This window comes from Canis lupus, chromosome 21, assembly GCF_048164855.1.
Source record: "Canis lupus baileyi chromosome 21, mCanLup2.hap1, whole genome shotgun sequence".
Classification (NCBI taxonomy): domain Eukaryota; kingdom Metazoa; phylum Chordata; class Mammalia; order Carnivora; family Canidae; genus Canis; species Canis lupus.
In genome coordinates this window covers 15077698-15097192 of record NC_132858.1, presented here as the reverse complement: position 1 = coordinate 15097192, position 19495 = coordinate 15077698, and the positions used below count along the sequence as shown (strand labels likewise).

Sequence of the window (19495 nt, the reverse complement as noted above, 5' to 3'; positions counted from 1 at the left end):
ATACACTAAACTCATTCCTACAAATGTGCATATAAAAAAATGCTACATAATATCTCCTTCACACAGCAAAATCATGACAATAATATTCTCAATGTAAATGACTGTTATTGCAATAACAATAAATTTTAGTCCAAGTAACCTAGCAAGGATAGTAGGTCTTTCCTTTGGAAGCAAGAGAGGAAAAGAGAGAATCAGACTAGATATAACAAAAGATTAAAAAGTATAGGAAGTGAAGTTAAAGAATAGAGAAATCCTTTTCTACCTTCACAGAATACTACATTTTTGTTTTGCCATTGCAAAGGTAGTGAGCTTGCACTGCATGACTTATGAAGAGTTGAGTTTCATGATGCTCATAGCATAGCAATTTCTATGAAATATTCTTCCCAGGAAATGCTCTAACAAAGTGATCTTATAATAAGGTAAGGATGCAAACATAGTCTATAGCATTATTGCTCAAAGTGTATGCATAGATCACCTGCTTAAACATATCTACGTAATTTCTTTAAAATGAAAATATGCTAATCCAAGAACAGTCCCCCAATGAGTTAGAATCTCTGGAGTCTATATCCTGGAAATGTGTGTTTTAACAAGAATTCCAACTAATGTTTGCCTTTCTCCAATTGACTTATTCCAACTGATTCTGAAAGTAATCAAAGTTTGACAACTAAATGGGCAATAAATAAATCTGAATGTCATAGTTTTAAATGATTAATAAATCCTGCCTGGGTCTTTCCTCAGAAAACTTACATGCCAACATCAACATACTTTTACATACAATGTTCACTTGGCCCTGAACCATTGAAATTATATTATCTTCTCTTTGCCATTTAAAAGATAAGGTCATTTTATGCTATTGTGATTATTTCTCCATTGAAGTCACCTTTAGATCCAGAGCTTCTTTATAGCATTTTTCACCTCTGCATTTCTCAAGGTGTAGATTAAAGGGTTTAACATAGGAGTTATCATGGTGTAAAACACAGCCACAGCTTTATCAATGGAAAAGGTGATCGCTGGACGCAAATAGACAAATATACAGGGCACAAAGAATAAAATGACCACAGTGATGTGAGAGACACAGGTAGAGAGGGCTTTACGTCTCCCCTCCAAGCTGTAGGTCCCTAGGGAGTGCAAAATGACCATGTAGGAGACCACCAAAAGGAGAAAGTTTAACAAACAGATGAACCCACTATTGGCAGCAACAAAGAGACCAAGGGTATGAGTGTCCATGCAGACAAGTTTCAACAAAGGGTTTAAGTCACACATGAAATGATCTATAACATTGGGCCCACAGAAAGGCAGCCAGACTGTGAAGAAGATCTGAATGGTTGCATGGACAAAGCCTCCAGCCCAGGCCACGCCCACAAGGAGGCTACAGACCTGTTGACTCATGATGGTTGTGTAGCGCAAGGGTTTGCAGATGGCCACATAGCGGTCATAGGCCATTACTGTAAGGAGGATAATCTCAGCAGCACCAAAAAAATGCTCAGCAAAGACCTGAGTCATACATCCCCTAAAAGAGATTATTTTTCTCATAGTAAGAGTGTCAGCAAGCATTTTAGGGGTCATGGAGGAAGAACAGCAGCCATCTATAAGGGACAAGTAAGACAGGAAGAAGTACATGGGGGTTTCCAGGGCCTTGCTGGTGCTGATGGTGATCATGATAAGCAAGTTGCCTGCCAAAGTGACCAAGTAGACAATTAAAAACACAACAAATGAAAATTTCTGAAGTTCCACATTTTGAGTCAAGCCCAGGAGGATGAATTCCGTCACATTATTCATCTTCTCCATCAAATCCGTTCAAGTGACAAGTGACATCCCTGAAAAGAAAGTCACACTCATCCTCAATAATGACACTTTCACCTAATGAATATTCATGGCATGCCTTATTTTTTCTAGTTTTGCAGAAGGTGAAAACAAGCCCCAAACCCTATTGACTGTTTCATATTTTGTATTCTCGTAAGTGACAATGTAGGTGCTATTGTTTTTGTTTTTTATAATTTTCTGATTTTTTTGAGAGAGAGAGAGAGAGAGAGAGAGAGAGAAGGAAAGAGAACACAAGTTAGGGAGAGGGGCAGAAGGAGATGGGGTGGCAGAGAATCTTAAGGAAGCTCAACACCAGTACAGGCTCAATCCCATGACCCTGAAATCGTCCCTAAGCTGAAATCAAGAGGCTTAATCTACTGAGCCACCCAGGCATCCCTTGTTTTAATTTTCTACAACAAAAGTGTGCAACATTTAAAATCAGAAAAAAAAAAATGCCATGCATCAATTTGGAAGAGCCAATCAATGATATAGCCATGGATGTGGCAGATTCACAAATACCCAAAGATTTGTGTATTTTACCTCCAAAGTGGCTGGACATGTTTACTAGTGAAAAATCCATTTTTTTCTAAATGAGGTCATGCAAAATACTCAAAGATATATAAAGATTCTTTCACAAGCCATACTTTTTCGTACTTTACCTGTCTGGTAGCTTCTCAGCTTCCTCAAGACTTAAAATAGTATTGCTACTTCCTTCCAATCTCACTGAAGTTTGCAAATCGCCCTAAAGGCTTGTGCCACATTGTCTGGTACTCATATCTCATTCTTCAACAGGGTGCATCCCTGAAGGCAAAAATGTGCCTTAATGCATTGTAATCATTCATTCTTGTATTCCCAGTGATGGCCAAAAGTAAACAGTCATAAAGCATCACTGAGAGGGAGAAGAAAAAAAGAGGCAAAAGAAAGAGGGAGGAAAATATAAGGAAAAAGAGCAAAGAGAAGTGAGCTTAAAATTCAAAGACTTAGCTTAAAATCTGGGATACACCACTTATTAACTACATAGCATCAATTTATTTGATCTCTCTGGGATTCAATGTTTTCATCTGTTAAAGTGGGGAATAAATATATCTGTATTTAGGAGTGTCATGAAGATCAAATCATTTTAAATTTACTATTGTTGTTGTTAATATGATTTTACTGTTCTCACAAGAGTATCACCAAAAAAAATCTTTCAAAATTGTCTCTGACCATCTCCAAAAGGCAAAGATGCTAAAAATATAAGCTAACCAAGTGAGAAGAAACAGGAGAAAAAGAAAAAGTAATAAATGGCAAAAAAAAAAGTCATCAGATTTAAGAAAAAAATTTGAAAGCAAGTGATTAAAAGACTCTTTAATATAAATATTAAGCTATTTAATTTGCTTGCTTTGTTTCTGGAATTTATCCTCTATTCATTAATTGATTTGTTGAAGACGTATTCTAAATACAAAATAACATACTCCTTCCGAATTTAACTCTATGACCAAGCATGGATTTTTCCAGGAAACAGGAAACAATATAAACCTTGTTCATTATTCAAATAAGTGCTTTGTACAGTGTTGTGTCTTACTAGTTTTATAACCCTATTCAATTTTGCATCCACAGTGATGACCAACATTACGTATTAGAAAGTATTTGAACACTAGGGTATAAGAAATAGGTCAGAGGAGCATGAGGGGAAGGGAGGGAAAACTAATGGGAAGTCATCAGAAAGGGAGACAAATCATGAGAGACTCAAATATAGGAAACAAACTGAGGGTTTCTGGAGGGGAGGTAGGAGGGTGGATGGGATAACTGTGTGATGGACATTAAGGAAGGTCTGTGATGTGATAAGTACTAAGTGTTATAGGCAACTGATGAATTATTGAACACTACATCTGCAACTAATAATGTACTATAAGTTGGCTTACTGAATTTAAATTTTTAAAAGGCGGGGGAAGCATTTGAGAGAGAGCAACAAAGGAGATGTAGAGACAGAACAAAGGGAGAAAGGGAGAAAGAAAAAGGAGAATAGGTAAAACCAAAAAAGGAAAAGAGAAAAAAAGTCAAGGGAGGGGGATGAAAACACTACACACTAAAGTAATCTCAGACTTTAGTAAGTGTATTGTAATATTTCCAACATGTGCTACATCTGAAATCTGAACTTTTATCAAATTTACTTGCTGATTATAGTCCTCCAGGTCAACATCAGAGAAAAATGCTGACAAATCAAGAAGTCATAGGTTGTCCTTACAAACACACTGGTCAGAAAAAAAAAGTTAAAAAAAAAAAAAAAGAAAAAAAAAGTTGCTTTTGCCTACCTTGGTGCTGAGGGTTATAAACTACAGTCTTGTCAACAGTTGGTCCTTTGCAGCTTCAGTAATACTTAACTCCATTAGGGTTATCTTCAATTCAAGGTATATGAAACCCAAGTCATAGTCATTTAATTTATGTAAATTTACTGTTCAAAGAAAAGAATCAAAATGTTTCCAGAAATCAAAAAGAAGAAAATTATGCTCTTCTTACATACACACCCTCCCTATATCTTGTATGTCTGGGACTTCTCACCGTGGCATGATTTGTTCAGATAAGAAACTATTCCCGATAGTAGACACATTCACTTTGTATTTAAAAGGAATTTGAGTTGGGAGGAATGGGGAGGAGCTTCAGCAGATTAGCACATTTCTACTTCTGTGGGATTCACATCAATCTATAGGTTTTTAAGTTTTTTGTGCAGATGTTGTTGTGAGACACTTGATACAAGCCCTAAGCACATGGAGCCAGAAAAGTAAACTCAATTACCAAAACATCAGCAGTTGACTAAGACTCTCTGAGATGAGGAATCCCTTGAAGCCAATTCTGAGCCTTTTTTCAGAGCATTTATGCTTAGTGCTGAGATACGTACTTTGGTCCTTGGGGTGCACTGCTTTCTCCCATCATTTCACTAGCTCCCCATGTCCAGGCACAGACATAGTCAAGAAGAGGTGCTGCCTTTATGGTTCACTCTGCCAAGGAATCCTCACAGTCCTACTTCTCAACTCCTTCAATTCTCACGAGAAAGGCATCAGTTTTATTTAAATGGTGACTCACCTCTATGCTATTCCCCCAAAGGAAGAGTAGTTAATTTTAGGAGTCTTTGCCAAAGTGGTAGCCAAATGCTTCTCTCTTCCTCCTATAGTCCCTCTGACTACAGAAGGACTTTTTTGACAAGGGTTAGAATTGACCTCCAGGAATAGGATAATTATTCCTAGTTAGAACCTTAGATTATTTGTTTCTTTTTTTCCCCAATAAATGTTCATGGAACATCTAAAATATACCAGGCACAGTGTTGTTCAATAATAACAACAGTAACTAGTGAGTGCTATATGCCAAGCCCTGTATTAAACACAATACGTGACGTACACCTTGTGATGGGCACTATTATTAATTTTTATTCTACAAATGAGGAAACTGGCACTATGAATATAGGTAATTTACCCAAGATCAGAAGCTGAGTAGTGACAGAACTAAAATTTATTTATTCATTCTTTTAAATATGTATTTATTTTTTTAGAGACGTCCAGAGAGCATGCATGAGGGGGAGGAGGGGCAGAAGAAGTGGGAGAGAGAGAACCCTGAAGCAGACTCCCCACTGACCATGGAGCCCAACATGGGGCTCAATCCCAGGACCCCAAGATCATGACCTGAGCTGAAATCAGGAGTTAGATGCTTCACTGACCGAGCCACACAGGCAACCCATAAAACTAAACTTTAAATACATATTTACCCCCACAGCCCAGATAGTTTCTCTGCCCTCATATGAAAGAATTCAACTATTAAAAAAAAAGAAGAGACAGCGGTGAGCATTATAAAAAAAAGAACACAGTGCCATAATAGGAACATGCCTTAAACTAGTGTGAAGATGGAATTCTTGGAGACAAAGTAATGTTGAAGTTGAACCTACAAAAACATTACCCAAGGTCTAGATTAGATACGTAAGAGAGGAGATTGAGCCAGACTATACCATTTGGTGAATGTCAACAATGAACAAGGTTTATGTTTGAGCCCACCAATGGCATTTGTGGTTTTATTCTGTTAGAGTTAAGACCAATCAACTGTACTTTTCCAATCATATATTCAAGTTGACTACAAGTTTCATTGCCACTATCAATTACCTGAAAATTACTTTAGTAGAAGAGTTAAAATGCATAAAGCAGCTGAAAAACCCCAGTTGTAACCAGCTTCTTGAAAGGAGGAATAATTAAAAATCCGATACATTACTATAAGGATATAAAATGGTCTAGAGCTCATCCGCCACCCAGTCACCCCCCCCAACCCCCGGCCTCCTCCCCTTCCACCAACCCTAGTTCATTTGTCAGTTAGGAGTCTTCATGTTCTGTCTCCCTTTCTGATACTTCCTATTCTGTATGTTGGCAAATTGAACACCAATAAAAAATAAATGTATTATTAAAAAAATAAAATAAGGGGATCCCTGGGTGGCGCAGTGGTTTGGCGCCTGCCTTTGGCCCAGGGCGCGATCCTGGAGACCCGGGATCGAATCCCACGTCAGGCTCCTGGTGCATGGAGCCTGCTTCTCCCTCTGCCTAGTCTCTGCCTCTCTCTCTCTCTCTCTCTCTCTCTCTCTCTCTGACTATCATAAATAAAAAATAAATAAAAAAAGAAAAAAATAAAAAATAAAAAAAATGAAAAAATAAAATAAATAGAATAAAATGGTCTAGAGATGAGGAAAAACAGTTGGTGGTTCTCAAAAACTTATTTGTGTATATAAAATATCCAGAATCAACAAATCTATAGAAATGGAAAACAGGTTAGTGGCTGGCTAAGGGGCTAGGGAAGGGGAGAACTAGAAATGGACTATGTAACTGGTATAGGGTGATAAAAAATGTTGTGAAATTAGGTAGTTGTCATGATTACACAGGTAGAAAAATAAGAGGAAATTAATCAGAAAGTAGAAGATAGGAAATCATAAGGATAAGAACAAAAATTGATGAAACAAAAAATGAAAAACAATAGAAAAAATCGATGAAATGAAAAGCTGGTTCTTTGAAAAGCTTAAATAAAATTGACAAAACTTTAGCTAGAATAACAAAGAGGAAGGGAGAGGGAAAGAGGAAGAGTAAGAAAGGATAAGAGAGAAAAAAGAGGCAAATCACTCATATCAAGACTAAAACATGGGGTGTCTGGTGGCTCCATCAGTTAGGCATCCAACTCTTGATTTTGGCTCAGGTTATGATCTCAGGGTTGTGAGATTGTGCCTGGGGTTGGGATCCACACTGGGCATGGAGCCTGCTTCAGATTTGCTCTCCCCTCTTCCTCAGCCCTCTCCCACCACCACTCATATGCAAGTGTACTCTCTCTCCTCTCTCTCTCTCTAAAAAAAGGAAAGAATAAAAGATAATAGAGCATTATATATTCTGCAGACATTAACAGGATACTAGGAAATATTATGACAAACTAATGCCAATACATTTGACAACTAAAAACGGAAATATTATGACAAACTAATGCCAATACATTTGACAACTAAAAACCAATTATTTTGAAAAGTATTATAAGATCTGACTGAAAAAGAAATAGAAAACCAAAATAGTCCTATATCAGTTAAAGAAATAGAATTTGTGGTTAAAATCCTTCTCAAAATAACTCCAGTCCCAATGGCTTCAGTTTTAATTATACATTTTTTTTCAAATTCCATATATTTTAAAAATAAGGAATGCTGCTTTTGCTTAGCTACTGCCAAGAGTTTCAGTCCTCAGAAGAAGGTAAGTCTACATTGGGGTGAGGCCCTAACTTCACCCAGCAACTAGAACCAACCCCAGCAAGGCCCACCCGCAACTCGCCCACACTATCACCTTGGTTTCAGACCTCACCTGCATCTACTCAGCCTACATCACAAGAAGGTGAATGTTAAGGAGGAAAATATCAATGCCATCATTAAAGCAGTCAGTGTAAATGTTCGACTTTTCTGGCCAGATTTGTTTGTAAAGGCCCTGGCCAATGGCAACATCAGGAGCCTCACCTACAACACAGGGGCTGGTGAACTTGCCCAGCAGTTCCTGCTACAACAGCAGGAGGTCTTGCTCCATCTGCCATCACTGCCCCAGATGAGGAGAAGAAAGTGGAAACAGACAAAGAAGAATCTGAGGAGAGTGATGATAACATGAGTTTTGGTCTTTTTGACTAACCCTCTTTTGTGACATGTTCAATTAAAAAAAATGACTGACTGAATAAATATGTAAGGAAATAAAACTAATCCTATACAAACTCTTTCAAAACATAGAGGAGAAAACACTATGCAGCTCATTATTTGACCCTGCATTGCCTAAATTACAAATGACATTACAAGAACATGTGCAAAAGACTTTTAACAAATTTGAGTAAATCTAATCAGTAATTTCTAAAAATCATAATGCACCAAAATCATACCCAGATTGTCCTAAGAATAAAGGTTGGTTTAACATTCGAATATCACTCAAAATAAGTCACTATAGAATAAAGGAGAACTACATGATCATGTCAAAAGATGCCTAAAAATGGATAAATTTCAACCCAGATTTAAGGTTTCTTTTAGAAGTTAGTAAGTGAACAGTAGAAAATTATTTGTTCAAACTGATAAAAATCATCTTCATAAAATCTATAGATGTCATCATATTAATGATGTATACTCCTCTTGATCTTGAAGATGGATAGGGATATACAATCTTACTATTATATATTGTACTCTAGGTCCTCATCATTGAAACAAGAAAAAAAGAAATAAAACACATAGAGACTTGAAATGAAAAAGTAAAATTGTAAAAATTTTTTGTGCAGATGGCATAATTGTGTACAGAGAAAATGTCAAGTGTGCTAAAATAAATGATTTACCCAATCAGTGAATTTGGCATAGCCATAGTTTATGTCAATATTAAAATATCAACTATACTTCTGCGAAAAACATTAAACAATTAGAAATTGAAATTATAACCAATATTTAAGAAATGAAATATTAGGTTTACATTTTTACATTTACATAATAAAAATATTACGGTGACATATAGGTAATATTTATTCAACAGGTGTATGAAACCATATAATGTTTGTCCTTCTGCCATTGACTTATTTCACTCAACATAATACCCTCCAGTTCCATCCACGTCGAAGCAAATGGTGGGTATTTGTCATTTCTAATGGCTGAATAATATTCCATTGTATACATAGACCACATCTTCTTTATCCATTCATCTTTCGATGGACACTGAGGCTCCTTCCACAGTTTGGCTATTGTGGACATTACTGCTATAAACATCGGGGTGCAGGTGTCCCGGCATTTCATTGCATCTGTATCTTGGGTAAATCCCCAGCAGTGCAATTGCATTATATGGTCTCATTCATTTGGGGAAATTAAAGAATAATGAAAGGGAATAAGGGGAAAGGAGAAAAAATGAGTGGGAAATATCAGGGAGGGAGACAGAACATGAGAGACCCCTATTTCTGGGAAACAAACAAGGTTGGTGGAAGGGGAGGTGGGCGGGGGATGAGGGTGACTGGGTGACAGGCACTGAGGGGGGCACTTGATGGGATGAGCAGTGGGTGTTATTCAATATGTTGGCAAATTGAACACCAATAAAAAATAAATTTATAAAAAAACAAATACAGAAAGCTAGGTAATTCTCAGTCTATAAAATAATTACTGTAAGTAAATTTTTGTTTTTGAAATTTAGTAGTCGAGCATGTTGAAAGTCATAACAAATAGAGTGTTATCTAAGAGAAGAAAAAATTTGGTTTCATGCCTTTCTATAAAACTGATCTTCTATATCTATAACTTAAAAAAACAGGTATATGAAAAGTAGAAAATATTGCAAAGAATATTTAATACAGGGGATCCCTGGGTGGCGCAGCGGTTTGGCGCCTGCCTTTGGCCCAGGGCGCGATCCTGGAGACCCGGGATCGAATCCCACGTCGGGCTCCCGGTGCATGGAGCCTGCTTCTCGCTCTGCTTCTCTCTCTCTCTCTCTCTCTCTCTCTCTCTGTGACTATCATGAATAAACAAATAAAATCTTTAAAAAAAAAAAAAAGAATATTTAATACATAAAGGGAGATGTGTACATGTCATGGACTAGAAAACCCAATATTTTTACCGTATCATTTGTAAATTTTCAATGTGATTTCCATAAAAACCCCAACAGGATTATTGGAGAAATCAATAAATCTGTTCTAAATTTATTTTAAAAATGTATAAATTTTAAAGTGTCTATAATAGCAAATCACTCTCAAAAAAAGAACACATTTGAGGAACTTATTTGACATCTAATTTCAAGGTTTATTCTTAAGGTCCTGGAATCAATATTGTGTCCTAATTGGCATAAAGACAAACAGATAGATATGTCCAGAAACATAACAGAATGTTCATAAATAAACTCAAATGTATTTTTTTACAAAGATAGCAAAGTATTTTAATGGTTAAAGAATAGACTTTTATTTTATTTTTTATATTTTTTTAAATTTATTTTTTATTGGTGTTCAATTTACTAACATACAGAATAACACCCAGTGCCCATCACCCATTCACTCCCACCCCCCGCCCTCCTCCCCTTCTACCACCCCTAGTTCGTTTCCCAGAGTTAGCAGTCTTTACGTTCTGTCTCCCTTTCTGATATTTCCCACACATTTCTTCTCCCTTCCCTTATATTCCCTTTCACTATTATTTATATTCCCCAAATGAATGAGAACATATAATGTTTGTCCTTCTCCGACTGACTTACTTCACTCAGCATAATACCCTCCAGTTCCATCCACGTTGAAGCAAATGGTGGGTATTTTTTATATTTTTTACTTAAATTCAATCAGCCAACATTCCAGAGTGGCTGCACCAGCCTGCATTCCCACCAACAGTGTAAGATGTTTCCCCTTTATCCACATCCTCACCATTTGTTTTTTCTTATCTTAATTTTAGCCATTCTGACTGGTGCGAGGTGGTATCTCATTGTGGTTTTGATTTGTCATCTCCTGATGACAAGTGATGTGGAGAATTTTTCATGTGTCTGTTGGCCATTTGTATGTCTTCTTTGGGGAAATGTCTGTTCATGTCTTCTGCCCATTTCTTGACTGGATTGTTTGTCTTTTGGATGTTTAGTTTGATAAGTTCTTTATAGGTTTTGGATACTAAAAAAGGTTTTCCTTTATGTGTTATGTCATTTGCAAATATCTTCTCCCATTCTATAAGTTGCCTTTAGATTTGTTGACTGTTTCCTTTGTTGTGCAGAAGCTTTTTAGCTTGATGAAGTCCAAATAGTTCATTTTTGGTTTTGTTTCCATTGTTTTTGGAGATGTTTCTAGCAAGAAGTTCCTGCAGCTGAGATCAAAGAGGTTGCCACCTCTGTTTTCCTCTACAATTTTGATGGGTTCTTGTCTCACATGTAGATCTTTCATCCATTTTCAATTCATTTTTGTCTGGTTTCATTCTACATGTGACTGTCCAATTATCCAAACACCACTTGTTGAAAAGACTGTCTTTTCTCCATTGGATACTCTTTCCTGCTTTGTCAAAGATGAGATGACCATAGAGTTGAGAGTCCATTTCTGGGTTCTCTATTCTGTTCCACTGACATAAGTGCCTATTTTTGTGCCAGTACATACGGTCTTGATGATCACAGCTTTGTAATATGGCTTGAAATCTGACATTGAGATGCACCAGTTTTAGTTTTCTTCTTCAAGATTCCTCTGGCTCAGGGACCTCAGGGTCTTTTTTGATTCCATACAAATCTTAGGATTACTTTTTCCAGTTTTGTGAAAAATGTCAATGGTATTCTGATAGGGATTGCATTGAATGCGTAGATTGCTCTGGGTAGCATAGACATTTTAACATTAACTATTCTTCCAATCCATGAGCATGGAAGGTTTTTCTATTCCTTTGTGTCTTCTTCATTTTCTTCCATAAGTGTTCTATAGTTTTTAGAGTACAGATCCTTTACTCCTTTGGTTAGGTTTATTCCTACATATCTTATGATTTTGGTGCAATTATAAATGGGATTGATTCCTTAATTTCTCTTTCTTCTGTCTCATTGTTAGTGTATAGAAATGCAACTTATTTCAGTGCATTGATTTTTATATCCAGCCACTTTGCTGAATTGTGGTATGAGTTTTAGTAATTTTGGGGTGGAGTCTTTGGGTTTTCCACAAAAAGCATCATGTCTTCTGTGAAGAGAGAGAGTTTGGCTCCTTCTTTATCAATTTGAATGCCTTTTGTTTCTTTTTGTTTTCTGATTGCTGGGGCTAGGACTTCTAGTATTATATTGAACAACAGTGGTGAGTGGGCATTCCTGTCATGTTTCTGACCATAGAGGAAAAGTTCTTTTTCCTGAGTGATAAAATGTTAAATTGCTTGGTTGTGGTGATTATTTCACAATGTATACTTATGTTAACATATCAAGTTATACATCTTAAATTCACACAACTTTATTTGTTCATGATATTTCAATAAGCCAAAGAAAAAAGAGGTCCAAGAACTATAAAATGGCTGTCCATTTGCTTTATGCCCTCACTGCTCTAGCTCTTAAGGAATCATTAGTGGGTTCCTAAAAAGATTTAATATTGATTATTAAGGAGAAACTCCTCTGTGACATCAGCCTACAGGGGAACTACATCACAGTTCCACTGGAATTATGGCATCCTTCTATTTACATGGAATCTGGCTTGCTTGCTTTCTTTGTAATTTTATTTATTTATTCATGAGAGACACATAGAGAGAGGCAGAGACATAGGCAGAGGGAGACGTAGGCTCCCTGCAGGGAGCCTGATGCAAGACTCTTCATCCAAGGGTCCCAGGATCATGACCTGAGCCAAAGGCAGATGCTCAATCCCTGAGCCATTCGAGTGCCCTGGCATTTAGTTTTCTGAACAACCCAAGACACAGAGAGGAAGGAGACTCACAGGCTTAGGTTCCAAGTGTAGGAAATACAATTCTCCACCTAAGAATGAGTGTTTGTCAACACGTCTCCTTAGAATACTGTTTCTAAGACAAAGCCTTTCCATCAAAGGAGATAATTAATTCCTGGGAGAGGAAACAAGAGCTCCAAGACAAAGTCCCTGAACATTGATGCAAACCTGTTTAAATATCTTTACAGGGAAAAGTTAAAATGTTTCTGTTCACCTCTCCAGAGCAAGATTCATCATGAGCAGAATGAACCACCTGAATGTAATTTTTCCACACTGTCTGCCTCTTGCTCCACAGGACCAAAGCCATAAATAGATTATTTCTCTGTAGTGTTTCGAGTGAATCCATTCTAAATTCAAAACCAGAAAACACATTTCAAATAGATTTTCTGTGAAAAAGTTTTGAGGTGTTAGGCTCAATGGAAAGATTTGGACTCGTAAGAGTACTCTTTTATTTTAGTAGACTCATTGAGGAATAATGATATACTCCCCAAAATTGCACATATCTAATGTATACAGTTTCTTAATAACTGTTGAATTGATAGCGAATTATCTGAATAGGCCCTTCCCAAGTGTGATATATTTTTCATATTGAAAATTACTTATTACAAGTAGAGGTCAGTTTAAAGATGGGACTGTTGCTGAATATACGCGCAAACATCACTAAGATCATCCAAGACAGCTAAGGTAAGTTTTTCAATAGTGCTGATACTTTATTAAAGAGTGTTACTTCCCACATATATTACTCATTATTTTTCAACACCTTCCAAACATAGTAATAGAATAATTTATCCTTATCCCAATGCTTCAAAAGATGATTTATGAATATTATTAGCTAATATGACACTTAAAAAATTGGGGGCTCATTAAGAAAATGGTAGGACCCTGCTTTCTGACACTAGGCACCATGCTTTGACCATAAGACACCTCCTAATAATGAAGAAAAATCATAATAATTAAAAGACATTTTTATTACATTACAAACTCACAAATATGAAAATTAAATCAAAAAGATCAGCAGCTGTTTGTCCAAGCACAAACATGGAGAACAGATCCTGGGATTAACTTCTATGCATGACACAAGTCTCTATTGTTTCTTTGAGTGTAAAATTGGTGGTGATCCTTCCTAAACTCATTGCATAGTTAAATGTTTCTGTGGTATTATTACCCAAACTGTCAATTCTTCCTATCTCATAGGGGCAATCACAGTCATAAAATTAAATGAAAGTCCTTTGTGTGTCCCAAACAGTGTGGTCAATGTTTCAAATAATTGGGATAACCTGTGAGGTGGATATTATTATTCTTCCTTTATAGATGAGGAAACAAGGATGTAAGGTACTAAGGTAATGCACCCCAGATAAAATAAATTGCAAATGGAAGAACAAGGATTGTACTCTGGTCTTTCTGATTTTCAAACCAATACAATTAACCACGGGGATAACTGGTTTTTATATTTTGCAGAAGAGTGTAGCAGCCCAATTTTTAGAGGAAGATACAGTAAGAAAGACTTAGTACTTGGGGAGAGATCAAGAAAAAAGGGTTGTTCAATGAAAGAGTACCACATTTTTAAGATTTGTGAGCTCCTATATGCCATTGTGTGTGCTGTGTGTCTGCGGATGAAACTGCTGCACATAAGCTTGCCTCTAAAGTTCTATTAAAGTAGGGATCCCTGGGTGGCTCAGTGGTTTGGCGCCTGCCTTTGGCCCAGGGCGTGATCCTGGAGACCCGGCATCAAATCCCACGTCGGGCTCCAGGTGCATGGAGCATGCTTCTCCCTCTGCCTGTGTCTCTGCCTCTCTCTCTCTCTCTCTCTCTCTCTCTCTCTCTGTGGCTATCATAAATAAATAAAATAAATAAATAAAGTTCTATTAAAGTAATTACAAGTATCATGGTCATATCAAAAAGAGATGACTAATTCAACTTGTTGTTTCTTGTAAAGTAACAATAAAGGGCATGGATTAAAAATTTGGAGGGCCAACAATTAACAAGTATAACCATAAGTATAACCTGACCTTTCTTTGCTCCAGCCTTTATTAGCTGCTCAGTCATCTTAGGCAAGATTCTTAACTTCTTCTCTATGCTTCTATTCCCTAATGTGTAAAATAGGGATTAAAATGAGCCATCCTGTAGGTTTGTAGTGAGGCTTACCTAACCAAATACAAAAACACTTAAAGCACACTAAGTGTTCAGTTAGCTTTGGTTAATATTGCCATCATTGTTATAATTATTAACATTTATCTCTGAGATTGTTTCCTCATCTGCAAAATGAACGATATTAATACCAACCACACAGGTCATCATATGAAAAAGGACCATGTACACAAAGTACTTGCTACATACCATGCACACAGCAATCAATTGTTCAAAAGTATATTTCTAGCTATTTTAAAGTCATTGGACTTAGGAAACATGCATTATGATTATGTGTAGGTAGCTCTTGTATCCATCCAATACATTCCCATCACCATTGCCCTGTTACTTTTTATTCAACTACTATGAATTGTCTGCCTCTGCAATTCCTGTGTCTTCCTTCCACCCCCTAAATGAACCTCAAATCATTTCAGGCAAAGCACACAAAGATCTTTACGAGAATAAAATCCAAGCTTCCTCCCTTCACAGTCTTCTTTATCCTACCACTCATGTTCTCAGTTACCTTCCATGGTTCTCCATTTCCGAGATGTTAAAGAGAAAAGTCTGAGGTTCTGTGTTTGGAGACTACATCCATCTACTACCACACCTCAGGTTTGGCTACCGTGGTGTGTACAATCTACTACTTCAATTTAGACTCTTGGTCACCTGGGATGACTATATGTACACATGTAGTCTCTGCCTGTGTTTCCAAAAGCTCCATATGCCCATAATCTTAACAAAGACTTCAACTGAGAGGCAATCTGAATAATTTTCAAGCACCCATAATCTGTATTTCCAACACATACACAACCTCAAAAGAATTCACAGTTCAATAGAATCCATAAATGTATTATATATTAGAATGGAAAGTTTAGCAAATTCAGGGTTGCATTAATAAAAATTATTTTCTCTTTAGGCAATATAATTAACTATCAGGTGAAGCGCATGGAGATTAGGAACAATGTGACAGAGTTTGTTCTACTGGGGCTTACAGAGAATCCAAAGATGCAGAAAATTGTATTTGTTGTGTTTTTTGTCATCTACACCATCACTGTGGTAGGTAATATGCTCATTGTGATCACCATCACTGCCAGCCCATTGTTGGGATCCCCCATGTACCTTTTCCTGGCCTCTCTCTCCTTTATTGATGCCTGCTACTCCTCTGTCAATACTCCCAAACTGATCATAGATTCGCTCCATGAAAAGAAGACTACCCTATACAATGGATGCATGACCCAAATATTTGGAGAACATTTTTTTGGAGGTGTTGAAGGCATCCTGCTTACTGTGATGGCCTATGACCATTATGTGGCTATCTGCAAGCCACTGCACTACACAACCATCATGAATCGGCGAGTGTGTGGCCTGTTAATGGGAGTGGTGTGGGTTGGAGGCTTTCTTCATGCAACTATACAGATCCTCTTCATTTTCCAATTACCCTTCTGTGATCCAAATGTCATAGATCATTTTATGTGTGATCTGAATCCTTTGATCAATCTTGCCTGCACTGATACCCACACTTTAGGGCTCTTCGTTGCTGCCAACAGTGGATTCATCTGTCTGTTAATCTTCCTCCTCTTAATGGTCCCCTATGTGGTCATTCTATGCTCCCTCTGGAATCACAACTTGGAGGCAAAGCGCAAAGCCCTCTCCACCTGTGTCTCCCACATCACAGTGGTTGTCCTATTCTTTGTGCCCTGCATATTTGTGTACTTGAGACCCGCAGCTACGTTATCCATTAATAAGGCAGTTGCAGTGTTCTACACTATTATAACTCCCATGTTAAACCCCTTAATCTATACCTTGAGAAATGCCCAAATGAAGAATGCTATTAGGAAATTATGTAGTAAGAAAGCTATTTCAGGTGACAAATAAATGTGCCTGGGGCTCAACATTGATTCAGTGGAAACAAAGGCCAAAATGACATTTTGGATGATTTCCACAAGGAATGCCTAAGGGAGGGAGAAATAAATTAACCACTATGAATCATAAATTCTGTATTGAGAGTAGCACCAATGGATGCAAGAAAAGAGAAAACATAACCCAGGACGACTTTGCATATTCAGAAAACTCTACCAAATTGGGGTTTAGTTTTACTAGCTTCAACCATATATACGGATTCATAGGCTTTCCTTCTAATAACAACTTAAAGAAAGAATTTATTGCTATCCAAGGAGGTAGGCCCTGCTATCATCACTGATTATAGAAACTGATAGAAAGGGGAAACGGGTGAGGAAACAGAGAAAAGGAAAGATACCGATACATTGGAAAGCCAGTAATAATCAGAACTGGCTGATTTCCCAGATCATGTTCTTAAATGCTGTTAAATGCCAGGCAAATATACTAGTTCATTATCTACAACAAAAGCCTAATAGTTTTTCAGGAATAACTGCTTGTTTTCACATATCACAATTGATTGTACATGTTGCCTATAACACTATGACATGTAACTGTTTAGGGCTATAAAAGATTTAGCCATTTAACATCTAAAGGGGTAGGTGAAGATTAGGCCAGGCTTCCAAGTTCTGTTGTAGGTTCAGAACCATTTTTTATTGCTAATATCAGCCATCTTACACTGTTACCCTATCAGAAAGAGTAATGACTCAAAGAATATTTTGATTTCAGACAGAAAATTCTATTTATTAAATATACAGTCATACTCTCTAAAGTACTTGTCTACTACGTAACAATAGCCTCTACGAGGTAACATGATGTCTGGTGCACAATACATATTGAGTGAATGAATGAATGAATGAAAAGTATAAAGGAAGATGAATAAATTCAAAAATAAAGAGCACGAAAGTAGTACTGGAAGCTAGGGAATTCTTTCCCACCTTTATCTGATTCAACTCTAAGGAGAATTCTGGCTAGGGCTCTCAGGGGAACTACAATTTGTTTTTATTCCTGCTTATACTAAGGATGGAAAATAAATTAAAACTATAATTCTCAATATATAAGCAGATAGTTTACCTTGATATTCTCCCACCTTCGGTGACATTTTAGTATCTTATGAATGTGGCCTGCTTATGTTACGATTTTTTGTTAATCAGCTTACTTTCTTAAAGATTTTATTCATTCATGAGAGACAGAGAGAGAGAGAGAGAGAGGCAGAGACACAGGCAGAGCTGAAGCGGGCTCCCTGTGGGGAGCCCCATGGGGATGCAATCCCAGGACCTTGGAATCACAGCCTGAGCCAAAGGCAGATGCTCAAACACTGAGCGACCCAGGTGTCCCAATCAGTTTAGTTTTTGGTACCACATCATTATTAAAATATGTGGCTCTTTCTAAACACAAGTCTCAGGATAAAATATCCCATTCGTTCTTTTGTCCTTCCTTAATTTATCAACAAATATTTTTGAGCCCAAGAAATGTATCAGGCATGTTTATAGCTGCTGGGGCTTCAGTGGTAAATAAAAAGAGAACCAGATTCTCCCTTCACAGACCTTAGAATCCATTGAAAGATTCCCAGGAGGAAGTTTTACAAGTGTTACGAATGTAAGAGAGTGGAGTCACGAGGTGCTATGAAACTACATTGGAGAGACACATAGGATCAGAAGATTCCTGGATGAAATAACATAACAAACAGAACCCAGTGGTGGAAATAAGTCAATTGGCAGAGTGTCCTGGAAGATGGAATATGTAAAAAAGGCCAGGAGGTAACAAAGAGTACGGAGGAAACCTAGTCAATTCAATATGGCTAACCAATTCAAAAACATTGAAAGTTTGTTTTTAATCCAGGGAGTGGTATAGTTAGATTTGAGTTTCAGAATGATAACTCTGGCTACAGGGTGGGAAATGGATTGAAGGGGATAAGACTAGCAAAGGAGAGTAGTTAGAGGTTGCAGTGATGATTGGGATGTGAAAGTTTGGAGGCCTACACTCTGGTAGTGTAAGAACTTTGAGTATATAGATGGCAATTAAAGCCATAAAAGTATCAGATATCAGTTATGGAAAGTGTGATTTGGTCAACTATGGGTGGTCTTCAGTGGTCTATCAAGTAGCCATTTTGACATTTTTAGAAAGAAAAAAAGCAAAAAAAATATCCAAAACTCAAACTATAAAAGTGTCAATTTGTCTATTATTATAAATCCAGTAGGATACCAAATTTATAAAACAAAAAAAAAGGCTATGAAAGAAATTTTAAAAATCAGATTGGCATCAGAATTTTTGTTAGCAAAAGTAGAAATTAGGATCTAATGAAAAAAATCTTTAATGTTCTCAAGGAAAAAAGCTATAACCAGTAATTCTGTATCATGCAATATAGGATTCAAATATGAAAATAAAATTCATTTTCAGACATGCAAAGACTCAGAAATTTTATTGGTCAAAAATTAAACCTCAGCAAAACTGAATTCAAGGCATTCAATACCATGCGCCATGACCAAGGGGGATTAGCCCCATGATGCTAGATTTGAGTTTAAAATATGCAAATAAATTTGATATTGATATTTTTATTTTTATTTTATTTTTATTGGCTAGACATGTTTAATAAGCCAATAATGTGACAATATCATGAAGAATCAAAAATCATGACATGTAAATAATGGTTATAGTAACTGAAAATATTTAATCTAGAGAAGAAAAGACTTGAGAAACACATGATAGCTATTTTTATATATACTTTAAAGGGCAATCACAGGGAAAAAGGACTAGATTTCCTATTTACATGGTGAAA

General features: G+C 36.8%; 2 protein-coding genes and 1 pseudogene across 2 annotated transcripts; 2 read left to right on the top strand and 1 right to left on the bottom strand.

The window, feature by feature from the left end:
* Positions 1–235: 235 nt before the first annotated feature.
* On the bottom strand, positions 236–1788 carry LOC140613603 (olfactory receptor 4C12-like). Its single transcript, XM_072792037.1, has 2 exons — positions 893–1788; positions 236–275 (listed from the first exon to the last, which is right to left on the bottom strand). The coding sequence occupies exons 1-2, from the start codon at positions 1786–1788 to the stop codon at positions 236–238; spliced, it is 936 nt and encodes a 311-aa protein (XP_072648138.1).
* A 3446-nt stretch (positions 1789–5234) lies between these two features.
* Positions 5235–7960, top strand: LOC140613602 (large ribosomal subunit protein P1 pseudogene; annotated as a pseudogene).
* Positions 7961–12459: 4499 nt separating this feature from the next.
* Positions 12460–16726, top strand: LOC140613333 (olfactory receptor 4C46-like). Its single transcript, XM_072791867.1, has 2 exons — positions 12460–13377; positions 15737–16726. Exon 2 carries the CDS (start codon positions 15766–15768, stop codon positions 16693–16695), a length of 930 nt encoding a protein of 309 aa, XP_072647968.1. The 5' UTR covers positions 12460–13377; positions 15737–15765; the 3' UTR covers positions 16696–16726.
* The last annotated feature ends 2769 nt before the right edge of the window (positions 16727–19495 follow it).

What these genes read in the sequence shown, in the direction of transcription:
- LOC140613603 (XM_072792037.1), bottom strand. Translation starts at nt 1,788, where the DNA reads ATGGAGAAGATGAATAATGTGACGGAATTCATCCTCCTGGGCTTGACT. An exon ending in AAAAATGCTATAAAGAAGCT is followed by an intron (nt 276 to 892) that starts CTGGATCTAAAG and finishes AACAAAAATGTA; the next exon opens with GTATTCTGTGAAGGTAGAAA.
- LOC140613333 (XM_072791867.1), top strand. Translation starts at nt 15,766, where the DNA reads ATGGAGATTAGGAACAATGTGACAGAGTTTGTTCTACTGGGGCTTACA.